Source organism: Mus caroli, chromosome 12 (assembly GCF_900094665.2).
Source record: "Mus caroli chromosome 12, CAROLI_EIJ_v1.1, whole genome shotgun sequence".
NCBI lineage: Eukaryota > Metazoa > Chordata > Mammalia > Rodentia > Muridae > Mus > Mus caroli.
This window is the reverse complement of record NC_034581.1, coordinates 71,882,304-71,896,226: the sequence shown is the minus strand read 5'-3', so window position 1 is coordinate 71,896,226 and position 13,923 is coordinate 71,882,304. Positions and strand designations below refer to the sequence as shown.

The following is a 13,923-nucleotide window of genomic DNA, read 5'->3' as shown; positions in this document are numbered from 1 at the left end:
ATCTATAGCAACAATCTAAGTGTCCCTTAACCGATGACTAAACACACAGACATGCACGTGAGTGTATACACACACACACACACACACACACACACACACACACACACACGACAGTAAATCCATAAAAAGGAAAGTTAAAGGAGACATGAAGTTGGGAGCAGAATCTCTTAGGGGAATCAGGGAGAGAGGGTAGGGGGATGGAGATGAGACATGGGGGACAGATACAATCACTACATTATATAGATTTATATGAAACTGTCAAGGAATTTTTCAAAGAAAAGAAATCTTGCCATTTCTGGCATCATGGATAAATCTGTAGTGTATTATTCTATGTGAAATGAGCCAGCAAGAGAAAAACAAATACTGTAATGTGCTTACTTAGAGACAGAATCTAAAAACTTCAACCTCACATAAGCATGTGCCTAGGGTTAGAAAGCAGGAGAAATGCAGAGGCACTGTCAATTGGTACGAACATTCAGCTGTGAGATGAAATGAGTTCTGTATCTAATAGACGGACATAATGTAGTAATGCTTGATTGTTTGCTTGATACTTCTAAGACAGTACATGCTTTCAACAAACACACATTCACACACATACATGTGAACCGTGCGGCAAAGAATATGTCCACTCACTTAACTGTTGTAACAATTACACTCTATGTATGCATAGTACACAAATTATAAAAAGTGTACAACTTATAGATTCCCACTCTGGGTTTTGGCAGTCAGATCCAAGGCCCAGCACTGAGCTATGGCCACAACCATCATTTATCAGAAAATTATACCTCAGTAAAACACCTAAGTGCATTTCCCTTAACACTGACTATCACTAAAAGAGTAAGAGAGGTGCACAGAGAAATGTAAATGAGAAACTGACATATAAACACTGATTTTTCAGAAACGACAGGTCTGTTACTAGTTTGGAAACAACTTACATACCATACTTTGGACTACTGTAAAAATAAAACAATAAGTATAGCATAAATTAAAATATTAATAAAAGAGGAAATCAGATTTATTATATATAAAAACTCTTGGTGGTATTCTATGAATATTCTAATATTCTGTGAATCTAATGCTATTAAAAAAGTCTATGAAAAATAAAAATGGAGACTTTTGTGGTATAAAAAGCCAAGTAGAATTATACACTAAAGTCCATTTTAGTTCTTAGATTTAAGAATTTAAATATGGCCAGTGTGAGAATATTTCCCATAGGATACAAATCCTTCCTATTTGTATATTTACTACTTTGAAGGTTATTTCTCTAATGTGTTACTGTGTTTGCTAATTATTTGTATTACTAGATTCTAATCTTACTTCCAGGAATTAAATTAGTACCCTGTGTTTTCTCCTAGAGTCATTACATTCTCCAGTTAAGACAATATAAGAAATGGACTTGTGTACTTATACTTCGCATTTTGTTTTCAGAGAAATACCATTTAATATATACTAAATGGCAATCCTAGAACTTAGTATAATTTTTTCAAAAGTTCAACTACCCAAAACTGTAATGACGACTTACAGACATTTATCATGGGCTTATTTACTGTACTCACTTTTACTTTATACATGTAATTAGAAAAGCATAAGCACAAATTATATTTACAAAATAATTTAAAATGATTGTATTTAGAAAAATCTCAGATTTAATTCTTCAACAAGTAATTTAACCACAACATTTGAGCAAAAATTTCATCAGAAGTCAATATTCAAATTTTGTTTTTATACCACATAATCTACTTATATCAAATCTGGACTATATTTTTCTATAAAACTGTAATAAGCAAACCACACAAACACAAAGGCCTGTTTAACAGAAGCTTCGAGCAGAGAATCAGCTTTAAGGTAGAAGCCTACTAAAGATTTGGTCTAACTGTCTAACTATGTGCTTACCGCCAGCTAGGATAAGCACTAGGACTGCCTAGTTTGGAGCATAATAATTCTACAACTATTTAAATCTATACCATCATATTTCTATAAACCAGTACTGCTAAAATAGTTCTAATACACAGAGACTTTATATGTAATTTTGCTTAAAACGGGAGAGAAATCTTTCAAAATCACTGTAATATTGCTGATGATGTTAATATATGTGACTCTCTTGTTTGTATGGCATAATTAATTTCTCTTCACAGCAGTAGGTAGTACTAACACAATCATTTTTCTTTCATTGTTCACTAATAGGACAGTAATTCCCATGAGAATCTTACTGAGAACACAGGCTTTAAATATAATAAGCCAAAGGATGTTTCACTTTATTTAGAATAATTTTCATGTACGTTTTATCTACATGACCACTAACACCAAAATGTTTTCTTTTCTATGGGTGTTAAATTGCTAGAAATGTGTAAATCGGAGAAACAAATTTAGGCAGGCAGCAGATATTAGGTGCACCCTCTAGAAATAAACAAAAATGAACAGAATACTACCCTTTATCCAAAACCTGTTAGCCTTTCACTAGAAACTCTTTAAAGGTGCTATTTTTAAGTCTGTAACGTCTGGAAATTAGAAACATTAACTGCAGCCTTGGTTTGAATTCCAATGCACTTTAATGTGAACCCACATGCTCTACTTCAAATATCAGTTGTTACAAAAACTCTGACAGTAAGACACTTTCATATATTAACTGCCACAATTTATATGTTATGATTCTTAGCAATACTCTTTGAATAATATCTTACTGTCGTATAGATTGGCTGATCAACTGCAATTGGCAATTAATTATCTTTTGAGATATCAGATAATCTACCACTCTTAAATAGTACTACTTGCCAATCTGCACTGAAATTAGAAAAAAGTCTCAATGTCTCATTTATAAATTATATCTTCATGGAAGCCCAGATGAAGCATGTAGGGGCATACTACCTTTCATGGTGTCCTAAATCCAAAAGAATTTCATCTGCATGTCTTTGGAGTTCATTTCCTTCTAAATGCTTTAATTTCTTCAGTTCGCTTTGTAGAAAAAACCAGAGCTCTTTAGCTCCATTTTCAATCCTCCGTCTTAAGATTTCATGATCCTTCCCCAGACCTGCAAAGAATAGAAAGCATAAGTGTTTCTAACATTTTGGTAAGAAGATTTTTCAATTATTTGTTCTAAAGTCAACATATTAAGATGGAAAACAATGTGTATAATCACATACCATTTCTAGCTTGTTTCTTGTAATTTTCAATCTGTTCTTTGGCCTTAACAAGTTGTTCTTCTAAAACACGGACTCTTCCTGTAGCTGTCCCCTGGTCAATGGGGCCTTCTGGTATTCTGTATTCAAAGAGGAAGATATGAATATTTATACTGTATAACAAAACATATGTATACTTTGCTAAACCATATTTATTAGTGTCGCTAAAGGTCATTAAGCATACCCAAAAAGAGTTACAAACTGACTTTCCAACTGTAGAGGATTCATCATAAGGACTGGCATGAGAAAGAACAAGACCAGAAATGAATTGTGTAGTTGATATTTAAGTTCTCCTGGGAGTTAAGAAATCTTTAGAGCCATATTCTAAAAACTTTCTCCTTATTTGGGGTGTCACCTTTGGTGGCAAAATGGTCAATTTCATAGTGGTGCTATAAATATCAAAAGTGTAGGAGAAGGTGAAGTGACTTAAAGGGAGTAAGGATGTAACTGAAAGGGTCTCTGCAGAGTCGTCAAATAGCAAAGACAAAGCAATTCTATATTAATCTCAGAATCAGGTTATATGACTGTTTCAATTGGTGAATCCATAGCTAGCAATGGTTTTATAGGGGAGGGAAAGATAAGAGAGGAAGAAAAATACATTTTAAAAAATTGAATTGGCTTTTTCTATTTGTCGGAAACAAACAAATCATTCAGTAATACTTGTTGAAAAAAATATAGGAACTCTAGGAGCCTTTGCTTCTATCATCAACCTATCTGTCCTACTTCTTTCTAGACCTGGCTAACTTCTAGCATCCTTGCTTTTAGATGACTTTCATCAGTACTTTATACTCCATTTTGTTATAAATATATAGATAATGCTTTGGTAGGCTAGACAGAAATGTTCCAAAAATATTTGCATTTTAATTTCTGGGATTTATAAATATTACTTTATATGGGAAAAAAAAACAACTTGGAATATGTGATTAAGGATCCTGAGCCTGGGAGGCTGCCTAGTGTGATGTAGGTGGGTGGTAAATGTGATCATGAGAATCCACAGGAAAGAGAATAGAGAAGTGTACATGGGTGCTCACTTTTAAGATGCAGGAAAGACCTATAAGTGAGAAATGCATCTTTTTTGGAAACTGGAAAAGGAAAGAGAGCTTTGACTCCTGGAGCTTCCCTATTAAATACTGCCTCTAGACACCTTGGATCTAGCTCAGAGAAAGTCATTTCTGACTTCTAGCTTCCAAAACAATCACAGGTAAGAAAAAAAAAAGCCTGTTGTTTAAAGATAGCAACCTTCTGGTATTTATCTCAACTCCCAGAGGAAATACACACAGAGAGAAACATATTCTTTTGCAAAATTGTAAATATTAAATAATGGGTTGATTCTTCTTCAAAAGTATAATTATTAAAAGAAAAATTCTCTATTCTTAACACCACTGACCGTTGCAGGAACTTGGTTTCTAAGTTATATGTGGTGGAACCTAAACCAAGACAATAATACAATCCTTTGGTACTAATGTGGTTAGATAGATATTTTGTTTTTTAATAAGAAGCAGCTTTTTAAACATATTACAGAACTGATGAAGCCAAATTAACTATTAATTACCTCTACTGCACTTCAGAATGTGTTTAGTGTTGCAATTATTGTTTTACATATAGTATAATTGTATTTAGTACTGAGAACATGAAACTGTATGTATTAAGATCAAATAGAAGCATTAAAATGATCATCTTCCATACATGTATCTTGACTAATATATGAGTATTTAAATATGCATATACATAAACAAGGCATTACTGATATGTAATTTTTAATAGCTGATCCCTCTTCTTTCAAAATTAGATGGATCGTTTCTTGGAAATCATGTAAAATGAAAAGAACAAAAATCCTTTTACATTTTGGGACCTATTGTGGAGGCACTGTGCCATTTACAGTGACTTCTCGACCAAAACATAACAAAGATTAAAAAAAATTCAAACAACAAAACGATTATCTCCAGGCTCTCCTTATCTCATTTCTTCCTATACTGCTGGATAATATCAGGGACAAAATAGACATAAAAAATAACATGCACTCTTTTCAGCAGATTTTCATCAAGTACTAAATCCAATCTAATTGTAATAATTTGGAATGGAAGTAGTGATTTATATTACATTATTACATATAATTATATAATCCAACTGTGAATACATGATAAAGAAAAAGAAAAAAAGAAAGCAAAAGGACTATTCTTCCAATACACTATCTAGAAACGTCTATCTGTGTGAGCAGTCCCTTTTATTTAAGCTTGAGAGTGGAATGTTCTCCTATCACATTCACTATACAAAAGATACTTAGGACTTCTACTTCCTACCATGAAAACATTACAAGAAACCAAATTTACTATCCTGTATGAAATTAAACAAAGCCAAAACTGTATGTGTACACACATATAAAAAATGTATCATGATATATGTCTTATAATATATGGTATATTATACACACACACACACACACACACACACATATATTGCATACGTGCATGTACACATACACACATGAGCTCACACACTATAACAAACAATAAAAGGCACTAGTTTCCAGAGATGAAAAACATGAGGAGAGCCCTGCAACTGCCCCAACTTACATCGAAAAAGAATTTCCACACCAGAATGCAGAGAAAGGGACAGGCTGGTGGACCCTGGTGTGTTCCCTAAGATGAAGAAATGGAACTAGAGTATAAAACTAAGACACACAGAGTTCAAATGGTAGATAGAATTCATAGACAGCTAACCACAAAGATACCCAGAGACCTGCAGAAGCAATACTTGAGAATCAACGTAGTACCAATAACACATGGAAGAAAGTGCTGAGTAGGGAAATTACTCGACTAGGAAGGAAATTCCTCAGAAAGATCAATGGAAGTGCCTGACATTCACAGTTATATGGGCCATGAAAGATAAAGCTCAGAAGGATTTGGGATACACAGTGGGGAAAGTAGCTTGAGACTAAGTTATTTTTATAGGCAATATCAAAATATCCAACTATTTTCAAGTAACTAAATCCCAGGAGAAAGCTTAAGAATACTTGAACTGATCCTGGCAGCCTGAGTCTGTAATCCCACTACAAGGGAGGTTGAGACAAGAGAACTTCAAATTAAAGGACAGCCTGGTCTATTCAGAGTAACCCTTCACCTCAAAAATGAATGAATGAATGAATGAATGAACAGACAAGTGAATGAATGAATGAATGAGTAGAGGGTTGAGTCTACTTAAGTGGTAAAACATTGGCAGCACATACAAGATCCTCAGTTCAGTCCCCAGTACCATAAAAAGGAGGAGAGAAAACTGGAAAAAAAAATACTTGTAAGACAACCCATAATGAAAAAATGAGAAAAACCAGTTAATTAAAACATACTTAGCATATAAATAGCAGTCACTTGAGGCTGGAAGCCTATGTCAGTAGCATTTTTCAAGCTCAAGTTTGAGTCCCATAACTGAAACACACACACACACACACACACACACACACACATCAAACACATAAAAGAAAAATTTAAAGGGACAATATAGGGACCAGAGCAATGGCTCAGTGGTTAAGAGCATTACAGCTCTTGCACAGGACATACGTTTGGTTCCTAGCACTCATGTGGCAGTTCACAACAGTGCACAATTCCAAGTCCAGAGGATCTAACACCCTCTTCTAATCTCTAAAGCCACCAGGCACATATATGATGCACAGACATACATACAAACAAAATACTCACTAAAGAGACAGTATTAAAAACATATTAAAAAATACAACAAAGACCATAGTTGAATTTACAGTGATGAGAACAGTCAAAGAGAAAAACAATGACTAGAATGTATTGAAGATTATCTGTTCCTTATAACTTAAGGAACACAAACTAGGACAAATGAAATCCTAATTAGAAATAGAGAATTAACAAAAATCAGAGAAGAAATCAATAAAATAGAAATTGTAAAAAAAAAAATCAATAGGGAAAAATCCATGACTCTAAGAGAGAAATGGTTCATCAGAAAATAAAATAGCTGCTTGTGGACGTTGTACATCGTGGTGCGGAGCCTAGTGCGCACCACGATGTACAACGTCCACAAGCAGTTAATTGCTGAGTAGTACTCTATTATGTAAATGTACCACATGTATCCATTCTACTGTTGAGGGACATCTCGGTTCTTTACAGCTTCTGGCTATTATAAATAAGGCTACTATGAACATAGTGGAGCATGTGTCCTCATTACAAGTTGGAACATCTTCTGGGTACATGCCCAGGAAAGGTATTGCTGTATCTTCTTGTAGTACTGTGTGCAGTTTTCTGAGGAACTGCCAGACTGATTTCCAGAGTGGTTGTACAAGCTTGCAATCCTACCAGCAATGGAGGAGTGTTCCTTTTTCTCCACATCCTTGCCAGCATCTGCTGTCACCTTAATTTTTTATCTTATCCATTCTGACTGGTGTGAGGTAGAATCTCAGGGTTGTTTTGAATTGCATTTCCCTGGTGATTAAGGATGTTGAACATTTTTTCAGGTGCTTCTCCGCCATTCAATATTCCTCAGTTGAGAATTCTTTGTTTAGCTCTGTACCACATTTTTAATGGGAATATTTAAATTTCTGGAGTCTAGCTTCTTGAGTTCTTTGTATATATTGGATATTAGTCCCCTATCAGATTTAGGATTGGTAAAAATCCTTTCCCAATCTGTTGGTGGCCTTTTTATCTTATTGACAGTGTCTTTTCGCTTGTAGAAGTTTTGCAATTTTATGAGGTCCCATTTGTTGATTCTTGATCTTATAGCACAAGCCATTGTTGTTCTGTTCAGGAATTTTTCCCCTGTGCCCATATCTTCAAGGCTTTTCTCCACTTTCTTCTCTATAAATTTCAGTGTTTCTGGTCTTATGTGGAGTTCTTTGATCCACTTAGACTCAAGCTTTGTACAAGAAGATAAGAATGGATCAATTCGCATTCTTCTACATGATAATGCCAGTTGTGCCAGCACCATTTGTTGAAAATGCTGTCTTTTTTCCACTGGATGGTTTTAGCTCCCTTGTCAAAGATCAAGTGACCATAGGTGCGTGGGTTCATTTCTGAGTCTTCAATTCTATTCCATTCATCTATCTGTCTGTCGCTGTACCAGTACCATGCAGTTTTTATCACAATTGCTCTGTAGTACAGCTTGAGGTCAGGCATGGTGATTCCACCAGAGGTTCTTTTATTGTTGAGAAGAGTTTTTGCTATCCTAGGTTTTTTGTTACTCCAGATAAATTTGCAAATTGCCCTTTCTAACGCAGTGAAGAATTGAGTTGGAATTTTGATGGGGATTTCATTGAATCTGTAGATTGCTTTCAGCGAGATAGCCATACCATTTTCTTTTACTACTGCGATAGCACTGATAACTGAATCTTTTTGCTTTCTTGTTGTTTGTAAGGTTGGAAACTGGGCTCAGACAAAACAAGTTTTATGTTCAAAAGCTTATCTCAAAACCACTAAGACATTTATAAATTCATCTTCATTATTTGACTATGGAAACAAAACATTATTTTCTCCACAAGAGAATAAACAAGTCTAGGGAGAAGATAAAAAAGGAAAAATGATCACTGTGTGGAGGGAGATTGGGAGAATAGTTTACTGGTAACTAGCTTGCCTCGTATCGATGAGGACCTGAATTCAATCAAACTGCCCCACACACCATCATCATCACCACCACCACCACCACCACCACCACCACCACTACTACCATACCGCCACAAACACAATCACCACCACCACAACAAAACTAACCAAAGCTAAATAAATTAGTCCAGATTTAAGCAAATACCTTTATATATTCTTTTCTCACAAATCAAAAGTATATATAAATGTATATACAGAGATGTACATAAAAACTTCAACGTGTACATTTATACAGATCTCAATGACTAGAGTCCTTTTAATGTAAAGTCAGAGCACATTAGCCCAGCTGAATACTTACCACAACAAACTGCCTAACTTTCAAAGCAAATACTTGAAACATTTCCTTAATTCACTTTTTGTTTGTTTTATTGCCAGTGTTTAAAACAATATAGTAATAGCTACTATAATTTATAGCACTCCACTTATATTCTGTCTTCTTTCACCAAGTCACATCAATAGGGTTATTATTAATCATCTATCTAACCCAGAGTTCTTCTAAATGTTTCCTTCTAGGAGTTATTTTAAGTTAAAAAAAAAAATGTGGCTGAATGGGTCTCAAAGCTTGCAGTAGAGTATAAATTACCAGATTCCAAAATGAAACAGACAAAAGCTGTTTACAGGGAAGAATGGCAGTCCTCAACTACAAGCCCACAGTCAGAGCTCTGCTGGACAGCTGAGCTGCTTCTGGGGGACCTTTAGTTCACAAAGTCCATCTTCTGTGTGCAGTTGTTACTTTTTCCCTTTCCAACTAAAGTTGAAACTTCAAAAAGCCCTTGATAATAAAAGACAACTTCACAAATCACATATTTATTCTTCCAGAAAAGAAAACTTCCCTTATTTAGTAAGGGGAAAGTAAATTGTGGGCCATTCTTTAATCCAGAAGTTATTTATTTCACAGACAAATAGTCACATATTCCTGAACTACTTTCCAGCAAAGGAGCAACTACAGCTCACAACCATAGTGAAAGCCCTGACAGGTAGACAGTCAGACAGAGACAGACAGACACAGAAATACTAATACATGTCCACAGAGATTTGCACTTGTTTTAAAAAATGAAGCTGGAGTGTGCATATACAGACACACACACATACATACACACACACACACACACACACACACACAGAGACAGACAGACAGACAGACAGACAGACAGAGAGACAGAGAGACAGAGAAAGACAGAGAGACGCATGCTCGTGCGTGTACAAAAACAAAAAATTACAGAAAAGCCTTTGAAATTAATGCCTTGGTTATAAGCAAGTGGAAACATCCCAAAGAGGTAGGCTGTAAGATCTAGATGCAATCAATGTCCTTTTGCTTACTGCTAGTTTTAAAAACTGTTATCATGCAATACAGTTTATACCTTTGTGGTTACGACCAGCTCACACAAAGATTTGATACAAATAATCTGTGTTTTGCCTGAACCACTGATCTTATCGGTAAAACCTGAAGCTGCTGGATTATATAAAATACACTGGCACACACAAACCTGCTTTAATGCACAAACTTCTCTAGGTTTTCATGCAGAATTCTTTAGGAGGCAGCACAACCACTTCCCAAATAAGACATTAAAGATGAGGTAGTAGTCATGAAGCATTCTAGCTGCAATCTGTGGTACCTCAGAGGTCAAGACCTCTTCAGCTTCTCCACCTGCTGCCACATTACAATTGTAATAATACCACTTAACCTTAGGCAGCTTCATCTCTCTTCCCCCAGCACTATCAGGCAAGTTTGCCAATATTAAGTTATTTAAAAAACAACAACAACAACAACCCTTGTGAGGTGAACATTTTCACCTAAAGGTTAACTGTTACAGAAAGGTTGGTTTTCCTTGTGTGTTGTTGCTGTGTGGCTGAGGGATAACACACATTTTTAGCATTTCCCATAGTTTGGTAAACTTTGGAGTAGAAGAGAAAGAAGGGATTTCCCCCACCCCCACACACTGGTCCTAATCCTTTAGATTTACATATAAAAATAATTATATATGCTAAGTCAAGATACTTCAACTTCAGCAAACACCTACACCCTTCCCATTTCCTGTGGATTTGTCTGTATCCTGTATTACAAATGTACTGAGTATGTTAAAGCTAAAAATATACTTGTTGCAAAGACATGTCCAATTCAAAAGACTTGGAAGCAACGTTTTTCATACTCTGTGTGCATGTACATGTGTGCATGATTTGTGAAGGCTAGAGGTGAACATGGCCTAGCTTCTTCACTTGCTTCCTCACTCTCACTAGGCATACATAATGTCATTGGTAGTAAGGTACTCAAGAAGGGCAGCAAAATATGAGCCACCCTAAAAAAGGATGAAGAGTTTGTATGTGATGGAGAGAAAAATATTTAAAATGAAAGAACAAAACAAAACAAAAGTTAGCAGTTTGAAAGCCTATGATACTCACACCCCATGAACACATGAACACTTTCCACTATTACCGGTATAGCAGGTGGAGGGACAGGGACTAAAGACTCACAAGACTGAGCTTTCTGACATGGCTACAAAATAAAGATTTGCCCTAGGTCATGTTCCTGGCCTAACTTTTTTTTAATCTTGTAAGAGTCATGGCATGTTTCTTAATAAACAAAAGTTCATTTCATAATAATTTGCCTAAATATAAATACTTAATTTAGAAATATCTAATTTTGACAACTGATATTAATTTCATTAATAAGCTTTAATAAGGCCATAATTTATGTGCCAGTCTAAGACTATTTTAAAGATACATAATATTCCAAGGAATGCAAAAACAAACAAATAAAATAAAAACCCTAACAGATCTTTGTCTAATAATCCATTGACAATTGCCTCAGACTTTACATGTAAACACAGGATAATGAACAAGTATGATTTTTAACTGATCTAAAACATTCTTACTGATCACACTTAACACTTTGATTTTTTTCTTTACACTGACCTTTAGAACACTTGAGGGTTTGTGTAAAATGAGAGTTCTTCCATAGAAAGCCTGCCTTGAAGTAAGACTTTATTACTTCCAAAATCAGTCACACTTCTTCCTACAAGTTTCCCTTAGCATCAAGCACATATAATCAGCAACAATACACAAGCTAATGGAACGATTCCCCTTGTTCAGCAGTCTTATCACTATAGATGTGCTACAGGATTGCTTGAAAAGCATTTTATCATTCTTAACAGTGGTGTATCATTTTCACAAATGCAAATAAAATCTCTTTTCAATTTGCCATCTTACTAAAGAAATCACCATTTGCTGTTTATTTCTTAATATCTCAGAGCAAATATATTCTTTTTCTTTCACATCCTAAAAATACTCTCTGAAAGCCTTTTGTGTACTTTGACTGAGAGGAGAGAGACAGAGCAACAAATCCTTAAATTCAGAACAACAAAAGGATGGCATCTAGGGATGTTAGATTTTAATAACACAGTGACAAATCTAGAGGTACAGATGCTTCCTAAGACCAATGCAAAATATAGTCCTAAATTCCAATTTATCTGTGCAATAATTAAATTTCTGAGTTAAGTAATGTGTAAAAACTAAGACATAAAAGGCACCAAGTGGACATGTGTGAATAATTTATAATCAGAAACAAATAATCCCCATATAAACTGAGGGTTGAATAAAATTCATTCAAGTTTCATCACTCGATGGATTTTATTAAAGATATCAAGTTCTGGATACTACAATACAATTAGTAAGATATCTGCTCCTTCAGCACACTGACTTAAGATTCAATTCAATAGACAAATGTAAAAATAAAATTAACACTCTGTGATAAATGTGTATAATGGCAAGAATAAATGATTAAGTGCTGAGAGAATACATGGAAATGGTACCTTATGGGGATAAAAAGGACCAAGAAAGAACTCTCAGAGAAAGTTAGAATGTTAAAGAATCAGTACTCATGAAAAATACTTCAGGAAAGAGCTATGGAGACGTCTCAGTGGATAAAGTGCTTGCTATTTAAGTGTAAGGATGGGAGTTCGGATTCCATTTGCCCACATAAATACTAGGTAAACTTGATGGCCCATATTCCAGAAATCAAAAGGCAAAGAGACAGGAGATTCCGAGAGCAAGCTGGTTACCTACATTAGTTGTCCCACGAGTTCTGGGACAACTGAGAGACCCTGCTTCAAAGAAGAAAAAGAAAAACCAAGAAGATTCTCATTAGCAACTTCAGGTCTCCACATGCACCTATGCATACGGAAATGCATGTTCTGAAAGCGCTTAGGGAAGCTGAGTACAGGGCTAAATCAGCATAACAGGGAAAGTATACAGGAATACACAGACGCAAAGCATACGGATTTTGGAGAACTGAAGGTTACTCAACCTAAAGGCTGAAACTTAGGATGCAAATTATAAAATACTGAGAATAAATGTTAGTGAAGCAAACAATACCACGAAATGTTAATATTATAGACCTACCTAAAATAATTAAACATATTTTTATCAAAATGTTTCACAATAATATACAATTTCTACTTGAAAATCGGATGACTTCCTTTAGGGTCTTAAATAGCCTTGAGCTCCTGATCCTCCTGTTTCTACCTCCAAAGTGTTGGTTGGTATTACAGGTATGTGCCACTGTGCCTAGTTTATGCAGTGCTGGAGATTGAATTGAGGGCATCCACACACTAGGTAAGTATTGTTCCAAGACAACTCCATTCCCAGAGCCACATAAACTTTAAGTGAAAAATTCATATATGTTTATCATGGTAATATGGCATTACCGTAAAATAAAACATATATACAACTACAATTGGAAATTCAGGACCTTATATATGGTTTTAGTTGGGTGGGAGAAAAAAAAATGCTGGTCTAACTTATCATGCTAACATTTATGTTCCTTTCCAGTTGAATCTTCATGTGACAGTATAGTTGAGAACACTGTCCTGTTTTTCTTTACCCTCAATGAAAACTCAAAACTACAACTTACAGTTAGGCAACAATATTCTAGTAGTTTCAGGAAGATATAGTAGACAAAACAAGTTGTATTCTACCCGAACTAAGAAAATAAAAGTCTGTTAAGCTGTCAATATATTGATAGAATAAGCCGGGCATAGTGGCACATGCCTTTAATCCCAGCACTCGGGAGGCAGAGGCAGGCAGATTTCTGAGTTCAAGGCCAGCCTGGTCTACAAAGTGAGTTCCAGGACAGC

At 35.2% G+C, this 13,923-nt stretch overlaps 1 protein-coding gene across 6 annotated transcripts in view; it reads right to left on the bottom strand.

Annotated features, from left to right (window-relative positions):
• Fut8 (fucosyltransferase 8) overlaps positions 1-13,923 on the bottom strand; it is a 214,389-nt gene that overhangs the window by 92,082 nt on the left and 108,384 nt on the right. For all 6 annotated transcript variants that reach the window (XM_029484493.1, XM_021178765.2, XM_029484495.1 and 3 more), the window contains 2 exons: positions 3,141-3,256; positions 2,866-3,028 (listed from right to left, as the gene is read on the bottom strand). In XM_029484493.1, coding sequence (XP_029340353.1) covers positions 2,866-3,028; positions 3,141-3,256 — 279 coding nt within the window. The remainder of the gene's footprint in view (positions 1-2,865; positions 3,029-3,140; positions 3,257-13,923) is intronic.